The sequence below is a fragment of the Pelobates fuscus genome, chromosome 8, assembly GCF_036172605.1.
Source record: "Pelobates fuscus isolate aPelFus1 chromosome 8, aPelFus1.pri, whole genome shotgun sequence".
NCBI classification, from domain to species: domain Eukaryota; kingdom Metazoa; phylum Chordata; class Amphibia; order Anura; family Pelobatidae; genus Pelobates; species Pelobates fuscus.
The window spans coordinates 134,735,844-134,748,957 of record NC_086324.1 but is presented as its reverse complement, the minus strand read 5'-3'; the positions used below and the strand labels follow the sequence as shown (position 1 = coordinate 134,748,957).

At 41.6% G+C, this 13,114-nt stretch overlaps 1 protein-coding gene across 3 annotated transcripts in view; it reads left to right on the top strand.

The window, feature by feature from the left end:
• The window catches only part of SYT17 (synaptotagmin 17), a 128,022-nt gene that overhangs the window by 732 nt on the left and 114,176 nt on the right, over positions 1 to 13,114 (top strand). Inside the window, exon 1 of one of the 3 annotated variants that reach the window (XM_063428856.1) lies at positions 3,869 to 3,944. The exons of the other annotated variants lie outside the window; for them this stretch is intronic. Coding sequence (XP_063284926.1) covers positions 3,939 to 3,944 — 6 coding nt within the window. The 5' untranslated portion in view covers positions 3,869 to 3,938. Of the gene's footprint in view, positions 1 to 3,868; positions 3,945 to 13,114 lie in introns of those variants that run through there. 3 annotated transcript variants of the gene reach the window in all.

Sequence of the window (13,114 nt, the reverse complement as noted above, 5' to 3'; positions counted from 1 at the left end):
CATCGTTTTTCTGCTTTTTAACTCCAACTTTTCTGTTGCAGAATATAGGCAAATGGGTATTTTATTATCAAAGATAATTGAATCTCATATAGTAAATTCAGATCATAGTATATCGCAGATATTAAGAACATTGTATGCAGTCTCAGAGGGCAAAAAGTCATGATTATTATCGAATAAATTACAAACTACAACTGCAGAGGATCTGCTCAGCTAATCTCTTTTGTTGTATATTAACATTTTGCAGCCAGCAGACAGAAAATGAGGCTTGACGTGTAAATAGCTTCTTAAGTCAATAATTATTTTTCCAGTTCAAAGAGTTAACCTTTGGAGTGCCAGGGGATTGTTTGTACACCGCTGTAGTGCTCACAAGAGGGGGGCCCCTTTGAAAGTTAGGGTAGCAGCATATTGTACTGTGAAGGGGTTAAAGTGAGATTTTATTATAAAACTAATTGTTATAAATGCATATTTTTTATATAAAAAAAAAAGAATCAAACCACAGAAACAAGTGTTGATTGTATTTTTTTTTTTTCCTCACAAGACTTATAGAGATGTGATACATTTGTGCCTGTCGGTTCCAATAAGCATTGCACGGGGACATTATTCCTGATTTGTGTCACTAGTTTTCATGTATGATGGGTGGGGCTCAGAGTTTGAGTGGAAGTGATATTGATGCACAAACAGTGGACGGTGGTTGAAGATCAACAGTTGTATATGACGGCAGATCATCAGTAAAACTTGTTATGAAATTATGCGTTTTGGTGTTTGGAACCCAGTCGCCACAGACCAGCCTTCATTAACAAATTAAGCAGGCAATTGCACTGTGGGATTTATTCATTAAACACTGAATTGAAGTCGAATCGCACAATTCAGGCCATTGTAGCTGATTTGACACAGATTTTCTGCTACGTTTTGCGATTCATTTTAAACTCTCCACAGGTTGATGTTTAGTGATTACAAATTTATAAAATGGGGTGGGAGAACCACTCACTCAAAGTAGGCGGTCCCCACTCCACGTTGAGAGGACCTCCAGGAATTAAAATATCATTGTAGTGGTATAAACCTTTATTGATATATTGTGCCGAATAAGGAACTAATGAGTACAAAAATGAAATACAAAAATAAGTTTAAATGTGCAAACCCAAGTGATGTAGAAAAATCAAATAAACCATACTAATACAAAATCTGGGAGAGTTTGTCTTAAGTATCAAATTCATATATTAGAGGAACCTGTGTACATGCAAAACAGATCCTTTAGTGGATTAGTAAACAAATGGGTACCTGTAAAATATATAGATAGTAATTAGGTCTGAAAAATAGAGAGACTGTATAAGGTAACAGGTAGGGAAACCAGAATTAGTGTTAGTCTCGCATTATGTATCAGCTTCACTCTATTGTGTATGTTGAAGGATACATAAAATTGAACAAAGTTGCTCCTACAATGTATATGTTAAGTCCTTAACGGATAGTAAATGCACAATCCTGCATCTAGCAGGTGCAGGCAACACAATAAACCCCTATCCAGACAGCACACACCTTAAACCCACATGGAATCCAAGGTTGGAGGGGGTTAAATATCGATGTAGTTACCGAGTAGATGTACGTGTAATCGGGGGTAGCTGATTTACAAATGCCCACCAAAAGCAGGGTTATCACACATCTATTCCCCCCTAACTAATAGGTAGTACCCTCCTGCCTATAGTGGTAAAGACCAAGAGATAGTACCCAAACCCTCCAAGTCGAAAGGTCTAAGTCTTAATAAGGTTTATACCACTACAATGATATTTTAATCCTGGAGGTCCTCTCAACGTGGAGTGGGGACCGCCTACTTTGAGTGAGTGGTTCTCCCACCCCACTTTATAAAAATCTCTTCTCTCTCTAGTATATCCAGGGTTCATGCCCTTGAGTACCTCTGTAACCTTCTGTGGGGTTCAGTGTTGACTAGTTCAACATTGTAGCCTCCCTTTTTTCCTTTCTATGTTTAGTGATTAAAACCCTTTTTTTTACAAGCTAACTTTACTTTGTGATTTAATCACTATACACGTAATTGTAGTGAAATGAAAATAGAATTGCAGACCAATCACCCTGTCACAAACAGCTTTTGCTAACTAACGATAAGATAATTTACCTTTCTGTATTCCGTCACCACAAACCTTGTTTTTGCTAAGAACAGAAGATGACAGTAAGTTTATTTTGTGGACACAGTGACTACAAACCAATCTTTGATAACAACACATTAATGGCAGTTTCGATTTGTGCGCCCCGTCACCACAGAACTACCTTAAGGACACCAGACGTTGACAATTCCACATTGTGTGATCAGTCACCACAGAACCGGGTTTTATAAACAACAGACGACAGTTTCACTTTGTGTACTCTGTCACCACAAGTCAGCCTTACTAACAACAAAATATGACAATTTCTCATTATGTACTCAGTCACCACAGAACAACCCTAAAGAGCCGTGAAAACACTGTGTTATTAGTTTGTATGCCCAGTCATTACAACGCAACCTTTAGAGAACAAAATAAAAATGGTTTACCTTTTTATTGCTGATTACTTGATTGCTAATTTTTCAGCTACATTATGTACATATTTGTTAAATAAATATTGTTTACAAAAACTTGGCATTTTAATTAGCTACAATTGAACGCATTATTAGTAAAAAAAATAAAAAAATTAAAAGGTGTGCTTACCCTAAAATGATTAATTGGGGCTCTGTTACGTCAATATACCTTTTTTTAGGTCCACCCACAACTAGACCACTACTATCCCCCCCCAATTTAATTATGTATTTAAATTAACTCCCCTAATCATCCTATATTCTTCATGGCGCCGGATCTTTATTCCAGACACCGCCATCTTCTAATTACTGGCAGTGACACAACATTGCTGCCTTCTTTTGCCCAGAGTATACAACGACATCGAATTCCCATGCATGGTCAGTAGAGACCAGTACAATGCGGTCATGTGGGAAGGTGATCTTGCAAGACAATATAGAGAAAAGACTGGGATGGAAAGGTGAGTATTGGGAGAAAAGTTTACTTAAAGTGGCACTGTCATGCTGAACTTATATTTCTCCTATTGTTTCCTCTTATCTTCCTCTCTCAAGATCTGTTCTTCTTTTCTATATTTCTGATCTAATTTTCTTTAAAACATAAGAAAAAATAGGGACTACTTTGTCTTACATATTTTGCCTATGCCTGACTTTCTCTGACCCAAGGAGAAGTAAGCTCCATTTCCTGTGTCAGAGAAAGTACTCTCCCTTCTCCTTGACACAGGAAATGGAGCCGACGTAAGCTCCTTCTTAGGTCAGAGAAAGTCAGGTGTAGGGAAAATGCATAATACAAAGTAGCCCCTAATTTGTCTTGTGTTTTATAGAAAACTAAATCAGAAATAAAGAAAAGAAGAACAGATTCTGAGAGAGGAAGAGAAGATGAAATAATAGGAGAAAGGTAAGTTTGGCGTGACAGTTCCGTTTTATCAAAGGAAGTGGAGCTTCCTTAAGCTCCTCCTTTTTGTCAAGATTGTCAAGCGGAGGACAAATACATAGGGCAAAGTAGTACTTTTTTCTTATGTTTTTCAAGAGAAATAGATCAGAGAGGAGAAAAAGAAGAATGGATTCTGATAGAGAAAAGGAAGATGAAACAACGGGAAAAGGTAAATTTGGGGTGACAGAGCCACTTTAATTTAGGAATAGGGAAATAATGTTGAATCAAAACATTTATTTGAGGGCAAAGTATAGGAAAATACTAAAAGAAAACACAAATGTTTATGAGGGAGCTAAAACTGCACATTCATTCTTTGGTACAGTCTTGGAGCTTGTAGTTAGTCATTGCCAAGCAACTATCTAACCATAATCAAATGTAATCTAATCTGTAACTGAGCCTGTAATGTCAGAGAGGCTCCGAGAGCGTCTGTTTCACTGATTCCCTAAGACAATGATCGTGAGTATTCCTAAATGCATGTAAACCCAGATTGTTTTGCTTTTTTTAAACCAGGGACATAGACCGGCTCATTATATTTTTGTATGCAATGCTACTTTGTTTTAGATATTGAATAAATCACTGCTACGCGGATTTGTAGGAAGGAATATACTGAATATCTGTCTTTATAGCAGAGCGAGATAATTGCGGTTTCTCCATGCAATATGTAGAAAAAAAAGAAATCACAATATTATGACTATGCTGTCTACTGTTCAGATCCTATTGCAATCATCCTATTTGTGCAGCTCCCGTGGATATCTGTCTGTCATTTATCTCTGTAAGAATAAATAGATCGAATAAATGGGTATTGGAGCTGGATAATTTAATACTCACAATAAGATTTACAATTGTTGTGGCTGCTGGCTGGAATGTATATACCGTATATATATATTATTGAATAGAAGACAATTTGTTGGTTTCTCAACAATATGCGTTTACATGATTGCTCTGAGGGAGCAGGGGTTAATCCATGATGACTTCTGAGAAAAGCAGATATTACATTATGTTGTGGAAATCACTTGTCATCTTGGGGACAAGATTCCATTTTTATATTTAGTCACGATTCTGGCATACGGTGATTGTAGTGTCTCTTTTCCAAACTCTTCTGTTAAAATATCTTACATTTTGATAAGTGTGATCTCAGAAAAGAGACCCCTCTATTCTTCCTGGATAACCTATTGAAGGTGCAAGATATGACCTCATTAGGTGCTGGTATTTACGTTAGTGGAGAAATAAGTAGAGTAAGGAACATTGAGAAACATGTGGAGAGGGGACCAGTGAGGAGCAAGAGGAAGGGGAACAATGAGAAACAAGGAGGAACAAATGGAGAGGGGACAGTGAAAAGAGGAACATATGGAGAGAGGATATGTCACGAGAAATACCCAAACACTGCGATAGTTGTATTACTGCATCTTAGAATGGTCAGGGTGGGCTTAACGTATAAAACAAAGAGATACAGAGTCAGATTACTAGCCAAGGTCAGGGATATGGATAGGCGGATAAACTAAAGGTACTAGAAAGGTCAGAGATACAGATAATCTGAAAATATAGAACAAGTGTGGTCAGAAACGCAGAGGCACTCAATATTCCTATAAACAAGCCAAGGTCAAAACCAGTAAACACACAGAAGACTTAAGAAACACACTGAGGGGATCTGATGCAAATAATTCCAAACCAGAAGTGATGTTACGCAAATTTTCATCACTTAAAGACATGCACTTATAGCAGGCAGTGTCCAAATTGCCATGCTGAAGCAGCTCGTGGGTCCGAACAGTGCATTCCATGCGTGTGACCTGCTAGGAACACCGAACTGGTGGCATTGATCGGGTAAGAATTGTTACTGGATAAAGGGGGACAAGTGGAGTATTGCTTAAAAGAAAAAACAAAATACAATAATAGTGCAATATATTTTGATGATACAGTGGATGATGGAGGAATATATAATTCTCACTCACACTTTGGAGAGCTTTATAAGCTCAATTTCAAGGGCCTGGACGGAATAATCCCCATCTGCGGATTTCTTGGTATGCAGTCTTCTAGGTAAACTTAAAGATATGGATTGTCGTGGTATATAGAACGAAAAAATAAAAAGAAACCAATGGTATAGATAGTAGGTATATGTAAAACGCAAAATAGAAAAGATCCTACTTACATATACTAGAGTAATGGACCTGCTCTAGTTTAAACAGCTTCAGGTGGAACAATCCCCACCTAGGGATGTAATGGACCCAAATGTAGCAGCAGCAAGATGGAGTAGGAAGTAGGACTAAGGTAAACTGGGTATATATAAAAATGTATATACTTTATTGTAACAAATATTTAAAAGTGGAATAACAAATATATAAAATACCAGTCAGAGTAAAAAAAAGTCAGTGGTTCTTCCTCGCGTTTCGCAGTGGCTTTTTCAAAAGTGAATACTTGCTGCAGGGGGTGCTCTCGGTTATAAATCTTCTGTAATTGTAGAAATGGATTCCGGTGTGCATAGTGTGTCACACACAGACACATACACTCACACACACACCTCTGTACACACTGACACACCAGGAAGGGGAGTGTGACCACTAAAGGGGTGTGGGGTGCACCAAGGGACAGGGAGGGAATGGGAGAGAAACACCAAGAGACAGGGAAAAGAGAGGGGAGGGGAGAAGAACACTAAGGGACAGGGAAGGGACCATTAATGGTCGGGGAGGGGAGAGGGGCTGGTTAAGAGGCACATAGGTGAAGATGTTTTTTTTTGGGGGGGGGGGGGGGGGCGGAAAAATGCATCTTCGCCTATGTACCTAAAAATCCAAGCACCGGCCCTGAAGACCAATCAGGAGAGGGTTACAATAATCCATGTGGGAAATTACTAGAGCATGGACAAGCTCCTTGGTAGTATCTGGTGCAAGAAAGGGGCGGATGCGGGCAATGTTTTTAAGATGGAATCGACAGGATTTGGCAAAATGCTGGATGTGAGGCTCAAAGGTGAGGCCAGAATCAAGTATGACGCCTCATACACATACAGTTTCATAAACAAACATACACATGCAGACATACATTAAAAAACAGGGAATGTTAAATGATTACAGAATGTGTGGGGGAAATGTCTGTGATTTTTATCATCTGTATTTTTATTATTTGTAGGTGATTTTTATAAAAGCTTTTTTTTACCCAATCAAAATTTTAATTTCTGTTTGCAATAACCCCTGCACACGGGCACTTCTGTATACATGACTGCCAGGCCATGCAACCATACACGGCAATCATGTATAAACAATCAGCATCACTGCAATTTAATTGTTTGCAAATTATGCCATAACTACAGTCAGACAGCTCACAACACAGCATCACAGGGAGCCACGACAATGAGAGCCTCTGAACAATGAATAAATGAACCCAGCGCTGCAAGCCCGCCTTTTAATACAACTACAGCTCATTATACACACACGATGCAACCTCTATATATTTTTTAACTATGAGTTTTAGTGGGGGCCTCATGTTTGAGTTTCGCCTAAGGCCTCACAAAGACTAGAGCCGCCACTGGGGGGGGGGGGGGGGTGGGGGGGACGTCGCCTGACTGTCAAGTTGTGCAGACGTGTGCTGAATGAGCTCTTGCACTTGGCACATTATTATCTTGATTTACTGCAGTCAGATAGACTCTTGACCCACAAAATAGATTAGATTGTGAAAGAGAATCTTTGGCATACTGATTGAGACCAGATTTGGTGATACCCTTGTCCAGAACGCCCACTGCGGCCTTTGTGCACAGATGGCACAAGCTAGCTTACTACGACATCTCTATCATTGGATTGCCTTCTTGCACTTGGTTTTGAATCTTCATCCTATAGCACTCTAGTGTCCCCTTCTGTTGCTGTGGTGTCTGTTCTATTTACACCGCAGTTCTATTTTCATCCATACCCATACCTAGTAGCCATTTTTCCATATTATGTTTCTTCTGTCTCTAATTTTTCTTTTTATCTCATTCTCCTTCGATTGCCTATATGTGCAGATCTTGTGACTCCTGGGAAGTGAACCCTGCACTCAGGGCTAGTGCAAGGATTTTTGCCGCCCAAAGCAAAAAAAAAATGTGCTGCCCCATTTGCTCCACCCACTCATGAAGACTGACATACACTGACCCAAGCAGACTGACGCACACTCACTGACCCATGCAGACTGACTCACACACACTGACCCACGCAGACTGACGCACACTCACTGACACCCACAGACTGACGCACACACTGACACATGAAGACTGACGCACACACACTAATGAATGCAGACTGACACGCACACACACACTGACCCATACAGACACACACTGACCCATAGATACACACACTGACCCATACAGACTGACATACACAAATTCCTCACAAATACACTTTCCCCACTTACCGTTCTTAATATTTGACTGCATGTCACGTGTTCCTGGCCGCTTCCCTGCGCCTAGCCACCTTCATTGCGTGTCAGCCCCGCCCCTGCTATGATCCTGCCCACTTGTCCCCACGTACAGGGCAAGGGGCAGGAGCGAAGAATTGAAGCTCCCTCGCGGCAATGGGAGTGCTTCTGGGGGGCCTGGCTGAGCAGGCTGAAGTGGGTGCCGTCCGGACCAGTGTTACACCGGGCGCTAGTCAGCAGACATGCAAGTGTCCCTAGGGCCCGGTAACATGGCCGGCGGAACGATTTTTAGAATTAGTAAAACATCGAGGGGCGGCCAAAACGAGCAGAGCAGTAAAGCTCCTGCCGGGGCCCCCCTTTAAACAGCACCCTAGGCAGCTATCTAGTTGGCCTATAAGAAGCGCCGGCCCTGCCTGCACTCACATCATGTGTAGACTTACGCAGTTTACATATTGCAGGTGGCAATGTTCAAGCACAAGTGATACAGTGTTCAGTTGTACTAACATTCTAATTTGAGGTCCATGTAGAAGGTTTACTCCAGACCACCATAGGACTTTTAGTACTGTCACAGCTGCATTCCTTGGGTTACCTGATTTACACCAGGAACTAAGCAAACGCAACTCTCTGTACTGGACCACTCCATAGAAGAGATGTTGTCATAGTGTGTCACAATGTAACAGTAGCTTTGCAATATATGCAATTAGTAATCTTTGTGTCTTAGTCAGATTAAGCCGCTCATATGAAAAGCAAATTCTGTTGCTCATTCCAAATATAAAAATGTTAACATATGTACAAGTCGAAAATTACAATTGAGGCGTAGGAGGAACGTTCCCAAAATTTCTTGTGACATTACAGACTAAGACAATAATGCCTGGCACTGTCAGAATCGATTGCCTGGTGTAAACACTTCCATGCAAAGCTATGTGCTTTTAGAATTCACTGTGCCTTTTTTATTATAAAATTATATATATATTATTAGATGGTACTTCTCAGCACTTGGTAGAAAGTGGTTGCAACTGCAGTTTGCTTCACAAAACTGACACAACTGTGACTCTCTTTAATCTAGTGTGGATTCAGAAATAATCTTCCACCAATTGGTGTTCTTCCACCAATTGGTGAAAAAAATGCTATAGCACACCATCCAACATTTCTAATGGACAAGGTGAGACACTTTAATTTTAGGAGTGTGCGTGGGGATGTGGCCAGGGATGGGACTGTTCTGACTCATTTTAGGTGACTTACTAATAATTTAGGAAACTAAAGTGTATTAAGAACAAGAAAAATGCATCTAATTTACACTGGTTTCTAAACACATTTATTGTAGTTTAATGACACAATACCGTGCTGTGGAGCTTTGTTTTACACACTAACACACCAACAATATAGAGTTTCTAGAAAAAAAGAGACATTAGGGTAGAGGACAGTCCCTCCTAAATGAGAACACTTGCAAGGTATGCTATAGGAACACTGGCGGATCCAGGGGGGGGGGGGGGGGGCAACGGGGCAATTGCCCCCCCCCTGAGAATCTGAGGTTCTCCCTCTCCCCTGCCGGCTAATGCAGGGCTGGCGCTGTCCAATCGACAGCCCTGCAATGTGCCTTCATGGACCGGAGGGGAGATCAGAGATACAGTACTGTTTGCTGGCCGCCGGCAGGGGAGGGAGAGAGAGAGGACCCGGGGGAGATCAGTCTGCAGCTCCTCCAGGTCCTTCTCTCGCGAGCACAGAGCGTTGCCACAGCAACGCTCCGGATCTCGCAAGAGTGAACTCTAGCCCTGGAGACCGGGGCTAGAGTTCACTCTCACCACATGGACCACCAGGGATTCTCCACCGGACCACCAGGGATCGAGAAATGTCCCCCCTCCTCCCTAAACAAAGGTAAGAAGGGAGGGGGGACATTATGTATATTTTAAATAAATACAAAAAAAATCATTTTATCACATAAAAAAAAACACACATACCCCCCACACACACACACTGCCCCCACATACATAGACTGCCCCCATACACACACACTGCCCCCACATACAGACACTGCCCCCATACACACACACTGCCCCCACATACATACACTGCCCCCATACACACACATTGCCCCCACATACATACACTGCCCCCATACACCCCCATACATACACACTGCCCCCACATACATACACTGCCCCCATACACACACATTGCCCCCACATACATACACTGCCCCCATACACACACATTGCCCCCACATACATACACTGCCCCATACACACACACTGCCCCCATACACACACATTGCCCCCATACACACACATTGCCCCATACACACATTGCCCCCACATACACACACATTGCCCCCCACACACACACATTGCCCCCACACACACACATTGCCCCCACACACATACACTGCCCCCATACACATACACTGCCCCCACATACATACACTGCCCACATACACACACATTGCCCCACATACATACACTTCCCCCATACACACACATTGCCCACATACACTGCCCCCAATACACACACACCCTACACACACATTGGCCCCCCACACACATACACTGCCCCATACACACAAACTTCCCCCCATACACGCACTGCCCCCCATACACACATACATTGCCCCCAACTCACACTGCAATGCACACACACACTGCCCCCCTAACACACACTGCCGTCCTCACGAACACACTGCAACAATCACACACACACACACTGCTCACACAGTCCTTCTTACACAAACACACACACACTGCACCTCTGCTCCTATGCCCCATTTCCAAGCAGACCTCAGGTAAGTTGTCAAACTGTTCTTAAACGGTTTGACTACTTACTCTGGGAGGGGGTCCCGGCACTACTGGCACCATAACCACTACACTGAGCTGTAGTGGGTATTGTGTCTGGATTATTTCTCTAAATAATCTGCAAGTGCCCCAACCGTAATTTTGGGCTTGTCGAAAATGTCACCTACATATTTTGATGTTCAGACACACACATACATATTAGATTAAAATGCAATCATTTAACTTTTAATATCACAAAAATAAAGCAAATAGGTCCTGGAGCTGTAGAGCGCTTGCCTCCTTGGCGATAGCCCAGATGATGCACTATACAGATCTAAAATAGGACAGGCAGGGAATTAAAAAACGGAGTCCCCTGACTTTGCCAGTGTACTATGTAATATGATCCCATAGCCCTGGAAACATTGTGCTCTCCCTTATGAGATATCTGATATTTAATTATATTACATTTTCCACCAGTTATTTGCCTTCTGCATGGTGGGTGATGTCATCTGTGTATTGTTCTCTAGAATGCATGGTTTGGCTGATTCCATTCAGTATGGAGTGCAAATTGCAGGGTAGCAACAGATCATAAATGTTCTAATTTGCTCTAGATTGGTGGAATTCACAATCCTTGACAACAACTTTTATTTTTAGCTGATGCTAATTTAATTCAGCTCCTCTCCCTATTGATATTGCAGGAGAGGAGCTACGGAAACAGAAAAGACAAAGCATTATTGGGAAAGGAGCTGACTGAGTCAATGGCAAGAGCTTCAGATAATAGCTGTTCTCTGGAAGTTTAACTGACATCAATCTCAGGCAGACAGGGACATGTCTAAGATCGAAGAACACCTAACTTTATCCCTAACACTAGGTCGATCCCTAAAAAAACATGTAATCTAAAGTATACGTAACGATGAAGAGTGTTTAGTGAAGGGAAATAAGGACATTTTGGGGAAATCCAGAAGTCACTCAGCTTTCAGTAACGATCTTGATATAATATTATTTGTCCAAAAACTCAATGTCGTTATATACCCTCAGCACTCCGTTCACCTATGTATTTTATTGTTTGTGTTAATTATAGCACCTAAAGTATATTGCAAATATCATTTGTTACACTTTGTTAATGTGCATCAGTTAACTTATACTTTAATGTTACTGTATTTCCAAGAGTATCATGGGAAATTCCATTCACAACAGGTGTGTTTCCAAAGTTTAAAGGGACACTCCACTGCCCAAATACAAAATAAATAAAAATCACCATTTAGTAGATACACACCAAATGAAAATGTGCATGCATTTTATCATGTATTTTTTCATTGGGGGTAGATCTAGAAGCAGCTTGCAAAACCATCAGTTTCTTGTCTGCAGCCTTTGCAAACCCTCCCCTTCTAACCCCGCCCAGACTTTCTGTGCCTGTCCAATCAGAGACTTCCCAATGTAGCTCAATGAAAAGTCTTTGCAAGGCAGATGCTCTGAGCAATTGCTGCCTCTTGAGTATAGCACCACTGAGCTAAACACACCAGGAAGTAACAGGGCTGGTTGTCAGATTAAAAGTCAGGGAGCTGTAACCTGGTAAATTTTAAGGGATACTATAGTGCTAAAAATACAAAGTTGTATTCCTAGCTATATAGCTCACTCTTGCCCCTGCCCCCTCTCCCCCTCCCCCTGTTCAATGTTGCGACCAAAAGTCCCCTAACAAGGAGGAAGTGCCTCAAGGGGCTGTCTGACTGATAGTCACTAGAGACAGTCTTAACCCCCCTGCAATGTAATTATTGCAGTTTCGTAGAAGCTCGAGTGCACCCAGATACTCTTCAATAAAATGAACTGGTCTGGGTGCCTATAGTGTCTCTTTAAAGTGTTGATTTCTTTTTAAATCTGCACTCTTCGAAAAATAAAAAATATGACGCACTGTTCACACATAAAGCTTTTCAGCAAGCTAAAGTGCTTATGGCGTCTGAAGTGTCCCTTTATCTATCAAATGGAATACACGACGCATATTATTAGCCTTTACTGCAATTCCGTTTATTGGATATTAAGACGCAATGCCAATGCAAAGAAAACAACACAACCTCCCCATTTTAGGTGGGGACATTTGTAATGCACATACTTTTAAATAACCTTGCCATCCAACAAGAAAAGCCACTTCGCAAGCAGTGTCTTACATGAGTTGATTGGTTTTATACACACAAGCTGCAGCCCTGATTTATGCTGTAGTTCAGCGTGCATGGAGGAGTGGCTGATATTTTTTTTTTTTCTACTTGTTGCAAATACTGAACGCACACAAGAGAATTCATCAGTGCTGTCTGATTCCCTGTCTCCCATGAGAGGTGGAAAGGGTCTGCAGCCCTGCCAGTCTGTGCAGATGTTTCTATGGTAACAGCTTCAGCTAATTTCTAAGCTAAGATCTGTCCGCTGATGCTCAAGTTCGCCTGCACAAAGATCACCCGCTCCCTCCCCTTTGTATTGAATAGTTTTTAAGGATGCCTT